General features: G+C 45.8%; 1 protein-coding gene across 8 annotated transcripts in view; it reads left to right on the plus strand.

The window, feature by feature from the left end:
* The window catches only part of ACSF3 (acyl-CoA synthetase family member 3), a 104,025-nt gene that overhangs the window by 66,051 nt on the left and 25,202 nt on the right, over positions 1–12,772 (plus strand). For 2 of the 8 annotated variants that reach the window (XR_006275040.1, XM_043494840.1), the window contains exon 8: positions 2,306–2,486. The exons of the other annotated variants lie outside the window; for them this stretch is intronic. Coding sequence is in view for 1 of the 2 variants with exons in the window: in XM_043494840.1 (XP_043350775.1) it covers positions 2,306–2,486 (181 nt within the window). In the remaining variant the exon portion in view is untranslated. The remainder of the gene's footprint in view (positions 1–2,305; positions 2,487–12,772) is intronic. 8 annotated transcript variants of the gene reach the window in all.

Raw genomic sequence — 12,772 nt, forward strand, 5'->3', positions numbered from 1 at the left:
TGAGGAATCTGGCAAAACAATGGCCTGAAATAGTGTGAGAGAGAAGATCGCAGGGCTGCATTGTCCCCAAGGGAAGGCTGGCTTCCAGTCAGATTTGCCCATACATCTAGAAAATTAGAATCTGGTGTACATGGGGAGATTTATTTTCAATTACAGGTTCGAGCAGATACATGAAATAGCACTGGGTTTGAAGGTAGTGCATAAATCCTGCTGCAAATCCTTGTATCTCAGCTCCATATAATAAGATTTTATTGATTGCTATATTGGATTTGTCAGAATAAAACTCTCTTAATGCATGCATCAGGGCAGAGAAGATAGAAGGCTCGATGGTAGCAGAATCTGCTTCAAGAATCAGTGCACTTTGATTAATATGTCGTTAAGAAAGTAAGAGTTATTTAACCTGTTTGATGTGCATTTCAGAATGACTCATTTCTTTTAAGCTTCTTACTTTGAGCTTATTAAAAAAAACAGCCCTTGTAGCTGTTTTTCATGTTACTGAATCTTGTTATAGCATTCAGAGTTCTTGCCAGATCCCTTTAGAGTGGTCACGAAACCCCCATTCCCCTATCAAATACATTTCGTGTAGGCCAAAAGGCCTCTTCGAAACACACCCCTAAAGTCCTTCCATTTAGGGCTTTAGAAGAGAGGGGACATCAAAGAATAGCTTTTCCTTTAGTTTTGGGTAGGAAAATCCCGCCAGACATTCCACAGTGGAAAGGGGGGATCAGAGAAATGATGGAGAAACAGATTGAGAGTAAAACATAATTGGAGAAAGCAAGAAGTATCCATCAAATCTGAAATGCTTCTGCCTTTTCAAACTAAGGGCAGCCTTGCTGAGTCTGGGCAATGAGCAGGCTGTTTGCACGTGTTCTCACCGAACGTGCAATGCTTCCACCTTGGGCTTCTCCATCACCTCATAGGAACTGCAACAAATCGTAGGGATCTCAGCTCACTCGTGACAATTATGTAAAGTGATAACACTCACAAGTCCCTCCAGAGAAACCCCAGGTTCTTTGCTATTGATACACATCTCATCTTGAGTGTAGGGGCCGAGTGATTTTCTGAAGCAGACCTTGAGTACTACATCTCTCGAGCATCTTCTCGTACTTGCCTTTCTTGTGCAAACTTGGTTAAACACTGTTGTAAGTATACAGTAAGGACACAGGCCACTGGATCACAGTCTGAATTATTTTCTTTTTAACTTTGATTGAGGTTCTTCTGTCTATGATTCAGTCCAGCCAGTGACTCAGTGTAGGAGCATTTAGGGAAACCTTTCTTGGCACAACTAAATTACTAGCCAAGATGGCTTAGGTTGGTCACGTGGGAGAAAAGGGACAAGCTGGGACTCCTCTCTCAAACACTTCTCTCAAACACCTCTTTAAAACTTCTGAAAGGCACAACAAAGCCAGTCAGAGGTTTGCTTTGATTTCCATGGCTTGATGATTTTAACCCAGCCAACCCATGAAGTTTGCCATTCCCACCCCAATTTACCATGACAAATTGACGCCCTATACTGATGAATAAGCAAAGCCTGTTGCCATCCAGCCCAAAGATATCTAGTATCTGTGTGAATTATCTTGGACAATAGGGCAAACTCTTTTATAGCACCTTGGTTTTTTTCAGCTGGGGTCAGTCTGAATGCTTCCATTCCCCCTTTGACATGATTTCGGACTCGTCATGTCACCAAGCACAAAATGAGATAGCAATATGACACTGAGCAGCCCACAATGTGTTCCCTTGGCATAGACTTTCCTTGGCATTCTCCCATCTCTAGAGATAAGCAGGTGTTTCCCAGTCAATGAAATCATTTATGTTTGTGGGCGTAACACTGACACCTGAAACGGAAACATGTTAGCCAGATCAAAGCAGTTTATAAATAGTCATGCATCTAATTAGCATCCTAATATGCAATTTTTCTGTTTGTTTGCAATGTCTCTCCTAGTCATAAATTCAGGCTAATACAAATTCTATTTTTAAAAAATTATTGCTTAATTATAATCTGTTGCAGATGTTGTGAGTGACTTACCGGTTTGGTGAGCCCCCAGGATGAAGTATTGGCTCCCTCTAAGGTTGGGATGGGGAGTTTCTTTTTCTGCTTGTTTTGCTATTAAAGCTGACAAACCAGGCATTGTGACTGGGGCACTGTGCCTAGAGGTGTCTGACTGGAAATAAAGCCCAATTTGTGGCCTTTCCCTGGGCTGAGCTAAAAGACAGTGAATTAGCGATATTGACACATATTCATTTAGGATCATGTTGAGACAACTAGACCCACTTCACTTGTGAGCTTCTCTTAATTTGAACCAAAGGCTGCAGAGGTGGAAAGCTAGTGCACTCACGCACCAAGAAAACAGCCATGCCCAAAGCACAGCTATGTCTGGTGGTTTTAAGCAGGACATCAGATTGAATCTTCCTTGTGTGCAGACAGAAGGCCAGATTCATTCCCAGTGTCTCTTTAGAGAGCTCAGTGGAGTCACACCTGGAATAAGGTGAGCCTGTGCTTCCAGCCAGCCCTTATCATAGAGTTGCCATCTTTAAGATAAAAAAGTATAAAGATGTCATGGTGGCTAACGTGCTAACTTTTCCAACCTCTTCATTAAAAAGGAGAGTGTTGTTCAGATGACTAGGAATTCCCAACGTTGTGTACTAGGTTAAGAGATTCCTTATGGCCTTGAAATGGTTTTTGGTTTCCTACCAGAACAGATGCTGCTCCCAGGAGAGAATTCCCTTTTCTTTCTTACTGCTACGGGTTAGTTCCTCTGGTGGCAGGTTTAACCATGCTATAATGAAATAACGTTTCAGGTTTTTCCTGATGGCTACCAAGTCTTAGGTGCACTGGAATGTAGCAAAACTGAATCTCTGTGTTTCCTTAACTGGATGTGTAAGTCACACTTTATGAAGTCAAGGGAGTTGCTCCAGATTTACATCGCTGTCAGTGAGAGCAGGATTGGGCCCAGTGTCTGGTGTATGACTCTAAAAAGCTAATCTCTAATTTCATCACACACTCTGGATGGTGCAGATTTGATTTTACCAGAGCGTTGTGTATTTAGGATTCAGTTTTCAGAAGTGCTGTGCAATCACAGCTCCAGCTGGACCTCAATGGGAGCAGCAGGTGCTTGGCACCTCTGAAAACCAGGCTCTTGGCTGTTAATTCTGGTTTCCTGGTTTCTTCTGCAGTTTTTGGTGTATCAGTCCAGCTGTCTCAGTCAGGGCATAGTTCATTCAGGTTTCAGGTGTTAGTAGCGACTTTTCCTTCCTTCCCAGGGCAAGAGTGCAGGATCCCCTCCACAGTTATACTTTACAGTCGACCAGTCGCATCTTGTAAGCCAGGTGGAAGTGCCACTTACGGGAATGACAAGTCAGCAGCAGGAGTTAAGGGGAGACATGAATTTGGGTGGGAAAGTGAGTGGGCTGACACGAGGAGCTGGGCCTACCAATCACCTTTCTGCTTGTACTAAGTAGATGTTGTTGTTGGATTGTTGATTAGACCTTCTTTCTTGTGGGTACTTATTGCTGTTGTGCATATCCAGCACCTCTGTGCCTACCCAGAACAGGACTGCTCTCTCACAGGAAGGATCAGTAGCAAGTAATCTGACAAAATACGTGAGTACATTAGTGGGGGCAAAAGGGATAAAATGCTGGTCCCATTGAAATCAATGGCAGAGTTCCCATTATCTTCAGTGGGGTCATCATAGTTTCTAGCGGGGCTGTATTCATGGTAAGGTAAATGTGGAGACAGGGCCCACAGGATTGTATCTTCGCTGTCATGCAGTGGCCACAGGTAGCAGGATTTGGGGCAAACCAGAAGGATGCAGCACTGAGGAGTGTGTGTCTGCAGTGGGTTGAGAATTTGTGAGGGGTTCACCGTACTGCAGCTCTTCGAAGAGAAGGCGCAGTATAATAGTGGGAAGCTTCACTGTGGGGAAGCCAAATATTAAAATGACGAGGGGATGTTGGGTGGCCTGAGTTTAAAGAGCTGTCCAATCACAAGCAGTGTTCAGTGTTTGTGGAGGTCAGTCTGGCAGCTCACCGTTCCAAAGGACGGTCAGCAGTCTGTCGAGACCACTTGTGCTGTAGTATGTTCTCTGCCTCTTTTCAAAGCCAAGCGCAGGCTTAGCTTTTCAAACTTTCATGCCCAGGTTTCATGCTAAAGATTCAGCCTTGATAACCACCGTGGCGGGAGTTTCACCTACAATTTTGCTGAGAGTCTTTGTAAAGGCTTAGCGAGACAAGTGGGTGAGGTAATATCTTTTATTGGACCAACTCTTCTTCAGGACTGCAAAATATATGCAGAGTGTACTGTGATAGACCCAGGACAGTTGGGTACAGCAAAGTAGTAGAAGGCAGATATACTGGCCACCAGATAAGCAGTTTTCTGTTCCCTGACTGACCAGAGCAGGGGCTGCTCCAGGCTAATGAGAACACCTGACTCAATTAACCTGCAAAGAGTCAGGTGAGGCCCTTAAGTTAATATGAACACCTGACTCTAATTTAGGCCCCTCTGATATTATAAAAGGGTTCACTCCGGACAGGCCAAGGGGAGCCAAAGGAGAGGAAGTGCAGCTGAAGGGCTGGGTAATTAAGACACTCTCAAGCCACTGGAAAGGGAGCCCTAAGGTAAGGGTGAAGAAGGCGTTGAGAGAGAAGCAGGAGAGCTGTGGGGAAGTGGCCCAGGGAAATGTAGCAACTCTGGCAGTGAAAGGTTGGCTGCCAACAGCTGCTGCCATTAGGGTCCCTGGGCTGGAACCTGAGGTAGAGGACAGGCCTGAGTTCCCCACAACCCGCCACAACAGAAACACCTCCTGGGAGGGGAAGACAGGCCCCTTCCAGGACAGGAGGCTAAACTGTTCGGGGATAAGCTCATAGGGACAACAGAGACTGTGGGAGTTCTCTCACCAACCTCCTTGCTGGCTTATGATGAAAAGGGCTCAGTAGACTGTAACCCTGGCCCTAGAGAGAGAAGGCTACGTGGAGGGTCGCAGTGAGCCTCTGAGGCTAGCATAAACCACCTGGAAGCGTGGGACCCACGGGGACAAGGTTGGAGCTCTGCCACAGTATGTTTCCCAGATCTGAAGAAGAGCTCTGTGTGAGCTCAAAAGCTTGTCTCTCTTGCCAACAGAAGTTGGTCCAATAAAGGATATTACCTCATCCACCCTCTGTAATATGCTGGCACCAACATGACTACTACAACACTGCATTTGTAATAGCTTCACTTTCTAGATGGTGGAGGCTGACAGACTATCTACCATAAGTGCCACCATTCCTGCTTGGCAAGACGTCTGCAAGAGGTTGTGCTGCTGCCTTTGGATTTGATGATGCTGCGGGTTCCTCCTCCTTGTTGGAATTCTTTGCACATAACCTCACAAGGGGAGCATAACTTAAATCAGCACATTAATGGGAAAGGTTACTGTGGCATTTCTAGGAACCTCCAGTCTTCTGTAGATGGATGGCTGATGGTGATTATTTTCAAACACTAGATCTCATTATTGCAGGAGATGCCCTATTCAAGAGTAAATTGATTTAAATCCTACCTTCCTTCGTTCTCTTTCAGTCTGTTTTTCTTCTGCTTCTTTTGTGTCTTCCTCTTCCTCCCTGTCTTCTTACTGTTGCTTTAGGCAATCCAGTGGTGCCCACCCAATCTGTTTAGCTTGCTGGACAGTTTTTCAGCACTTTGATTTACATAATCCAGCCTATTTGTAAGTGGAGCACAAAAGCAGGGTGGTGGAATTGCACAAATTGATTACAGCTCATAGGACAAATCAGTGAATTACATTGACCTTATTTCTCTCCTTTCCCCTGGTATATGGAAGTAATGTCTTGTTTTTAACGGACATAATCCAAGACCAAATGTCTTTAAGTGGTTACACTTTTGTGTTGTGTTTGTAGAGCAGGCTGACGATAATGTTTGAAAAGGAGCCAAATGCCTCTAACTTTTAAGAGGCTCCCTCTTGCAATCCTTCCCATCCACTCTCTAATCCTGCACAGATAACATCATAGGAAGTGATAGCTCCAGGCTCTTTACTTTCAACAGAGCCATCCCCGCGGGTTTCAGTCAAGACAATTGAGAACATATTTACTCACAACTAATGGTATTATGCTGTAAGCAAAAATATAAGGGGCTCCTGTATATTTAAACAAACAGCTTATGCTAGAAATCTTTCACCAGTTCCCCTCCATCAGCATTCTCCCACCACTGTCTCAATGGTTTATTTAATTATCTGTCTCACAAGAGACAAGGGCAGGCCACTGCACTGGGAAGAAGAGGTATTGCTCTCTTTAGCTAACGTGTAACTGATCCCTCCGCTGTTCTGCAAAGGGCAAGAGCAGAGCAAAGGTTTTTATTCTAAAGTTTTTATCATTAGTTATTATTTTTAGCAATTCACACACAATAGTCAAGCTCTTCAAAGTGACACCAGCTGAGTGACACACACGTTCTGCTACTCTGCCACACCTTGGAGTGTTTACTTATTTATTACTCTTGGAGTTTTCTTTTTCATCTTATCATCTGCAGCGATTGCTATAAATATTTAAATGCAAATTTTTACTTACCCAGCTTCTTTTCTGGCTTGTCCTTTGGGCAAATCCATCTACAGTCATTCTGGCTGTGAGCAGCAGGGCGGCTCAGCCTACTTGTGTCATGTCAGTCACCCATGAGTTCCTGTTAATGATGAGTGAACCTACAGAGGCTTGGCCATTTGGTTCAGAGAAGCATCCAAAGGTTTGGCTGCTTATCTGTTCCAGTCCATTATGGTGATATGGCGCCTTTCATAGCAATCTGTACTTCCTTAGTCTAGACATTGGAAGTCTTCTGTAGCCTGAAATTGCATCATATCTCACTAGTGGATATCAAGAAGGCTGTTGGGGCATGTAAGTGAGGCGATAAGGGTTACTGTGCCTTCAGTTATTAAGGTAGCACCCACAGCATGCTTGGGACTGTCCAAGCATATAGATAAACACCATTCCTCCCCAACGGAGAGTCCACGAAAACAAGTGACAATGTATAGGGGAGAAAGATAATACATATATGCTGATGAAACCCACGTGATACCTGAACTTCGGTATGCTGCTGTCACCCAACTTTGTGTCTCCCTCTCCTGGGACCCTGGGGAAGCAGCTGAGTCCCTTTTCCAGCCTGGAAAGGGGAACTGGAGCATGCTGAGGGCTAGCTAGTTGATTATCAGCCCAGATGAGGTTCAGGTAGCGTTGAAGGAGGGAAGTGGAAGATGTGCCTGGCGTTATATCTTCCCTTTTGATTGAGGTTTTGTGCCTGCCATTCATTATTGTATTCTGGTAGCACCTAGCAGCTCCAATCAGGATCCAGGTCCTGATGTGCTGGGTGCCGTGTGGATGCCCAGAAAGGCACAGGGACTTGCCCCAAAGAGCTTATACTTGAATTGGAAACAAGATACAACTTCCTTGCTAAGTGCAGATGAGAAAAAGCTACGCTGGCCTCTGCTTGTACCTGATCGTTTATTTCCTGGACAGGGCCAGGGGGTTGTGATGTTTTCTCTCGGATGAGGACCTCTCTCCAAGCATCCACACCTTCATATGGCGAGATTGCTGCAGTGTGCTCTGCACAGGGCTCCACCTCAGATCCATTCTGAGGCCGAAGCTGGGGCAGTATGCAACAGCCTGATCCCTCATCAGGGTTTCCTCTGAGCACATGACACCTGCTCTGTGATTCCCATTGGCTACCTGTTGGCTTCTGAGTGAAGTTTGAGAAGTTAAATGTCCTGGTACTTTTCCACCTGAGAGTCTGCATCTCTTCTCATTCTATACTGCCATTGGTGTGATAGGTAGAGGGACCTGAGTGAGAATCCTTTGGTTAAAATGGCAGGGCAAGAGGTTCTGTGCAAGGGGCTGTTCTTTGTAGATGAATCCCCCTCCCTCCACCTCTTGGTCTGAAATAGCCCAAATCCGTTGGCTGCTAGGACATGCTGCAGAACCCCTCTGTTCAGATGGGTTCGTGAGGATTGCATGAGGGTTGTTGAGAGTGGATGAGGGATAATACTTCCCACTGTCAATTAGTTTTGGCTCAGTGCATGAAGCTGATGCTACTAGAACTATTAGTTTGTACTGATTGTGATTTTAAAGATCTGTCAAAGGCACCTGGAGCATGGAGCTGGGACTTCTCAGTGATGTACATACACGCTTCAGAATAAATGAAGAATATCAGCTAGTCGTGTCCGGTGGAGATGGCAACAAAAGCATGATGCAGTGTGGTACGATGATCTTGTTCCTGTCCACACAGCTCATGTCAAACCAGGAAGCTGTGTCTATGACATAAGTTGAACAGCTGACCTGTTACTGTTGTACACCCTGGTATTGCATACACTGTGATATGCAGGTGCTGAAGTGGATGTTTAATACCTGATGGGAGGTGATACCCACTGCTACAGTGGTTGGCAAGAACATACGTCATCTCTTTTGGCCCACGTGCAGACTGCACAGCACATCCTTCTGTGGGAAATGGAGGGACTTTATAAGGCACAAAGTCCTGCATGGTGACCTAGACAAGCAAGTAGCATGGCTGCTCTTGGACCTACAGCTGCTGTCTGCCTGTAGGATCAATCGGTCTTTGAAACGGATTGAATCTCTTCCAGAAATATTGATTATTTAGGAGCTTTCAAAGAAGCAGAAAGCATTGGATAAAGTTGGACAACTATTTGTTTGCTTTCCTGAGCAAGGGCTATGGGGCTGATACAGCCTGCTTTCACCTAATTTTAAAGCCTGACCCAAACGGAACAGTGACGTGGAGTGTGGTAATGCAATACAATGTAACATCATAACAAAAATGTCTCTCCAGTAGGAAGCCGTTACAAGAGGGTGGGAGAGAAGGTGGCTGTCAGGCAGGGCTGGTAGGAAGTGCTGGAGTGGGGGAGTCTCCCAGGATAAATGTTGGCAGCTTCATTACTTGGGGGCATTCCAGGCCTCATTTTCAAAAAGGTAAAAGCCCACAGTTGTTCTCCGAAAGTGTGTGTGCAATTGCAGACCTAATTTGTACACGGTTACTGCAGTTGCATACCCGGAGCTGGTGATTGCACCTTGAAATGGCCACTGTGACCCATAACTGACCTTTGTCCATGTTTATACCCAGTTTGCCCTTCTAATTTAATGCAAATTAGATGGAAAATTACATGCATATTTTTGTGTGGGGCCCTGAGCAGATTCTGGCCGTTTAAAAATCAGGCCCTTAAAATGAGACTGGTCAGAGTACTAGAGGGTATATCCTAGGGGCAGTCCTGCACCAGGCTGGGAACTAGGTGACCCAATAGGGTTTTCCCTTTCGTTTTTTAAGCTAAGCCTCTATTGGACAACGAGAGCTGCGGTGTTGTTTAAAAGAGAGGAGAATATCAGTTTGGACCCTGGGCTTTTCCATGCTGGTTCGCCCCACTAGTCTTTCTAGTCTGACATCCTGCAGTGCCAGCCACAGCTGATTCTTCCAAGGAAGGCAAGAAACTCCTTTAATGCACCTGGCAAATAGACCTGCAGGTCAGGACTGGGTGCAGAGGCATTGCTGGGAGCCGTTGGGACATAGAGAGGGTGAGGTGCTGTTGATCAAAAATCAAGGTTGAGTTTCAGAGGCTGAACCCTGAGACGAGTGAGGCTAGGAGAGGAATCTGTGTGAGTATTACCACTCAGCATCGAGGGATATTACCACAGCTCTGGGGCAGAGTAAAGCTTGTGCAGAGCAAGAGTATCTAACATACTCACACAATGAAAAATGAAACATTAAAGGGTCATGAGACATTCTGCCCTGTAAGGAAACAGCCTAGGTAGATACTAGTGACAGGAGTTCTGGCGCAGGTTCTTTTCATCCTGCTGACAAGAGGCTCAGGGAGGCTTTTTCTAACCTAGACTTGAGCCATAAAGACAATGGGGATTGTTGCTTCATAATAAAAAATGAGGACTGGCTGCGCTCATCCCAGTCCAGTAGTGAACCTCCACTAGCTAAAAGCAGGGAGAGTGGGAAGGGCGGCTCGGTATTCGTCATTTGCAATCTGAATTGTCTTATCGGAAGCCCCTTGCCTCCCAGATACTTAGAAGAGCTCCCAACATGTCTCCTTCACTGCTGCATCTCTGGTTTCCTCAGCTCCGCTGAATTGCTCATTCCAACAAGGAGTGGCTTGTTAGCACAGCTCTCTGTAAGATGCCCTTGAGTGGGTTTTTTTTTCCAGGTGTAAACGCCAGAGGGAGGCTATACCAATGCCTTGCGTTCTTTCATCTCGGCAGGGTTTTGCCCTTTCTCGCAGCTTGGCTCTGACAGCAGGCTCTGAGCTGCTGTGCATGGAATACAAACAGGCTTCCAAGTTCAAAGCTTGACAAGAATTCCATTCCAGGCTGGAGGCATTTTTTTTTAATGCTGGGTGCTTCAGGGGTCTCCAGGAGAAGTTTTGAGAGCCGAGTTGGGTTACGTAACCCCTTCTTTACCAAGAGTTCCTAGTCAGATCTGACAGCTTTCACAAACAGGGGGGAGAAGAAAGCAGGATGTTCAGATTCAAACTGTGTTGTGATTCTGGTCCACCTGATGGGGTGGCTGGGGAGGGGGGAGCCAAACACAGTGAAACATTTGCATTTTTACTTCTCTTAAAATTAGGCATTAGGGCACTCAGAGGATCTGTTCTCTGCTTGGCGAACGCACAGCGGCTGCCATTAGTGTTAATGGGAATTAGGCACGCGCACTGAGCGGCAAGGGTGCCCCTAAGCTACAAATCTACTTGGCAATTTTATTATGTAAATAAATGGTGCTTGCACATACACCTGCTGCTGCTGCTCATGGTAATGTTCATGGCAAGATATGTAAACAAACAGCTATTCCCTTCCAATGGATTTATTTCCTTTCTTCTGTGCCATTAAATTACCTCCGGATTCTATGCAGGTACAAATCTGTAGCAGTGTAAAGATTGCACTCTGCCTCGACGGACTCTGACCCACAAAGCATGACAGCTGGCTATTATTTTCAGATATTGTTTGGGGTTTTTTTAGTAACCTGTATTATCCTTAATGTATTGGCTTCTTGGGACATCTGCACCTGCTATAGGACTTTAACTGCTAGGAGTCAGATTCTTCTCCAAGTCAGTAGCAACTCTCTCATTAACTCTGCTGAGAGCCGGGTCAAATCTGAAGTGGGTAATTGGAAAACCAGAACCTGCTCATGTAATCCAGCCTCCCCTCTGCCTCAGAAATCTGGCTTAATTTACCTTAACCAAGGATGAAATTTGCCCCTTAAAATAGGGTGTAAATGGGGCTTCAGTGATACATAAAGCCTGGTGTGGGCTCTATGCTCGAAGGTGAATTTCACCCTGAATTTTGTTCTCCCCTGCCTCCAGTACAAAGGATCATGCGAGGCTCCTCAGGTTCTCTAATGCTGTTCAGTTATTGATGGGACCTACTCGGAAAGCAGCCAGCCCCTCTGAAAAACGATGTGCCCGTTTCCTAACCATAGAAATGTCTCTCTTAGCTGTAGCTGTCATTCCAGCTCTCACATCTCTCTGCCATTCTGTGGGTGCGGTGGAGTTCTTTGGCAGTCAAATGGATTGCATCTAAGGACAACTGCTGCCAGTGGGACCACTAAGGCACTATTTCTTTGCCGTCAGAGTCCCAAGATATGTGAACATCCATATTGTACATTTCATGTCTCCCCCTTGGGCTTCTGTACTCAAGAAGTGAGATGTCTGCATATTCACCCTGTGCAAATCTAGTCCCAGGTGGCTCTGTTGGGAAGGTGAGAGGCACGGTGTGAAGCCTCCTCCGCATCGCTCAGTTGGGGTCCCAGGAAAGGGGAGACCGGGAAGGTCGGGGGAGGGGAAGCGGATTCCTTATGAATAATTTGTACATTATTAATATGCATGTGTTTTTTAAAGAAGTTTCCAACTCTCCCTCTCTGTCGCTGTCTCTCCTCTCAGCAGCCTTTGATGCTTTATTAATGATTGCAGTGGAAACCAGGGAGGCACGATCCCTCAATGGACAGGAACGCCAATGGAGCCTTTGAACAGATTGGCTCCTAATGCAAAAGCCAAATGGTTATTGGGTCCATTGCATTCAGGGAAGTCATCCTACAAATCTTTGTGAACAAGTTTCACGCCTCATGGCCGGGGACAAATCCCAGAGAGGGTCCTCAGAGGTAGCACCTGGCTTTTGTGAGGGATTTGTGGGGTAGCAGGTCCTTGGCACCACATTGCCCTGTGCTCTCTAGTCACTTTACAGGGCATACAGTCAGTCAGCATGTGGTGGGAGCTGTCCAAAGAGCAGGGTTCAGAAAGAGATTTCTGGCTTTACAGCCTATGCCAGTGGGGATTGAGCTCAGAGGACAGGGAACACTTATGACCCCATATGTATCTATGGAATTTGGGGTGTTGGGTGCTAATTAACAACAAAGCAGGAAGGATGCAAGTGTTAACCCAGCCTTGTGTTGCAAAAAAATGTGGCCATGACAGTAGCAGCGAAATTTGCTGAGAGAAGCTGATGAGCGGCAATGGAGGATCAGGTAGAAGATAGGAAGTGGAAACAGACAAGCAAAGAAGAAAAGGAGTACTTGTGGCACCTTAGAGACTAATAAATGTATTTGAGCGTAAGCTTTTGTGAGCTACAGCTCACTTACGGCTGCTACTCTGAGACAAGCAAAGCTGGTTTCTGACATGTAAATGTCAGGCACTCTGAATATAGTGTTGGGGGGTTCCCTGTAACTGTAAGAAGTTACATTGTCTCATTTCAGCATGTCTGATCCTGTGACCTCAGTACATGCTCAGGGCTCACTGGCGTCACTGGGAATCCT

The sequence above is a fragment of the Dermochelys coriacea genome, chromosome 12 (assembly GCF_009764565.3).
Source record: "Dermochelys coriacea isolate rDerCor1 chromosome 12, rDerCor1.pri.v4, whole genome shotgun sequence".
NCBI classification, from domain to species: Eukaryota; Metazoa; Chordata; order Testudines; family Dermochelyidae; genus Dermochelys; species Dermochelys coriacea.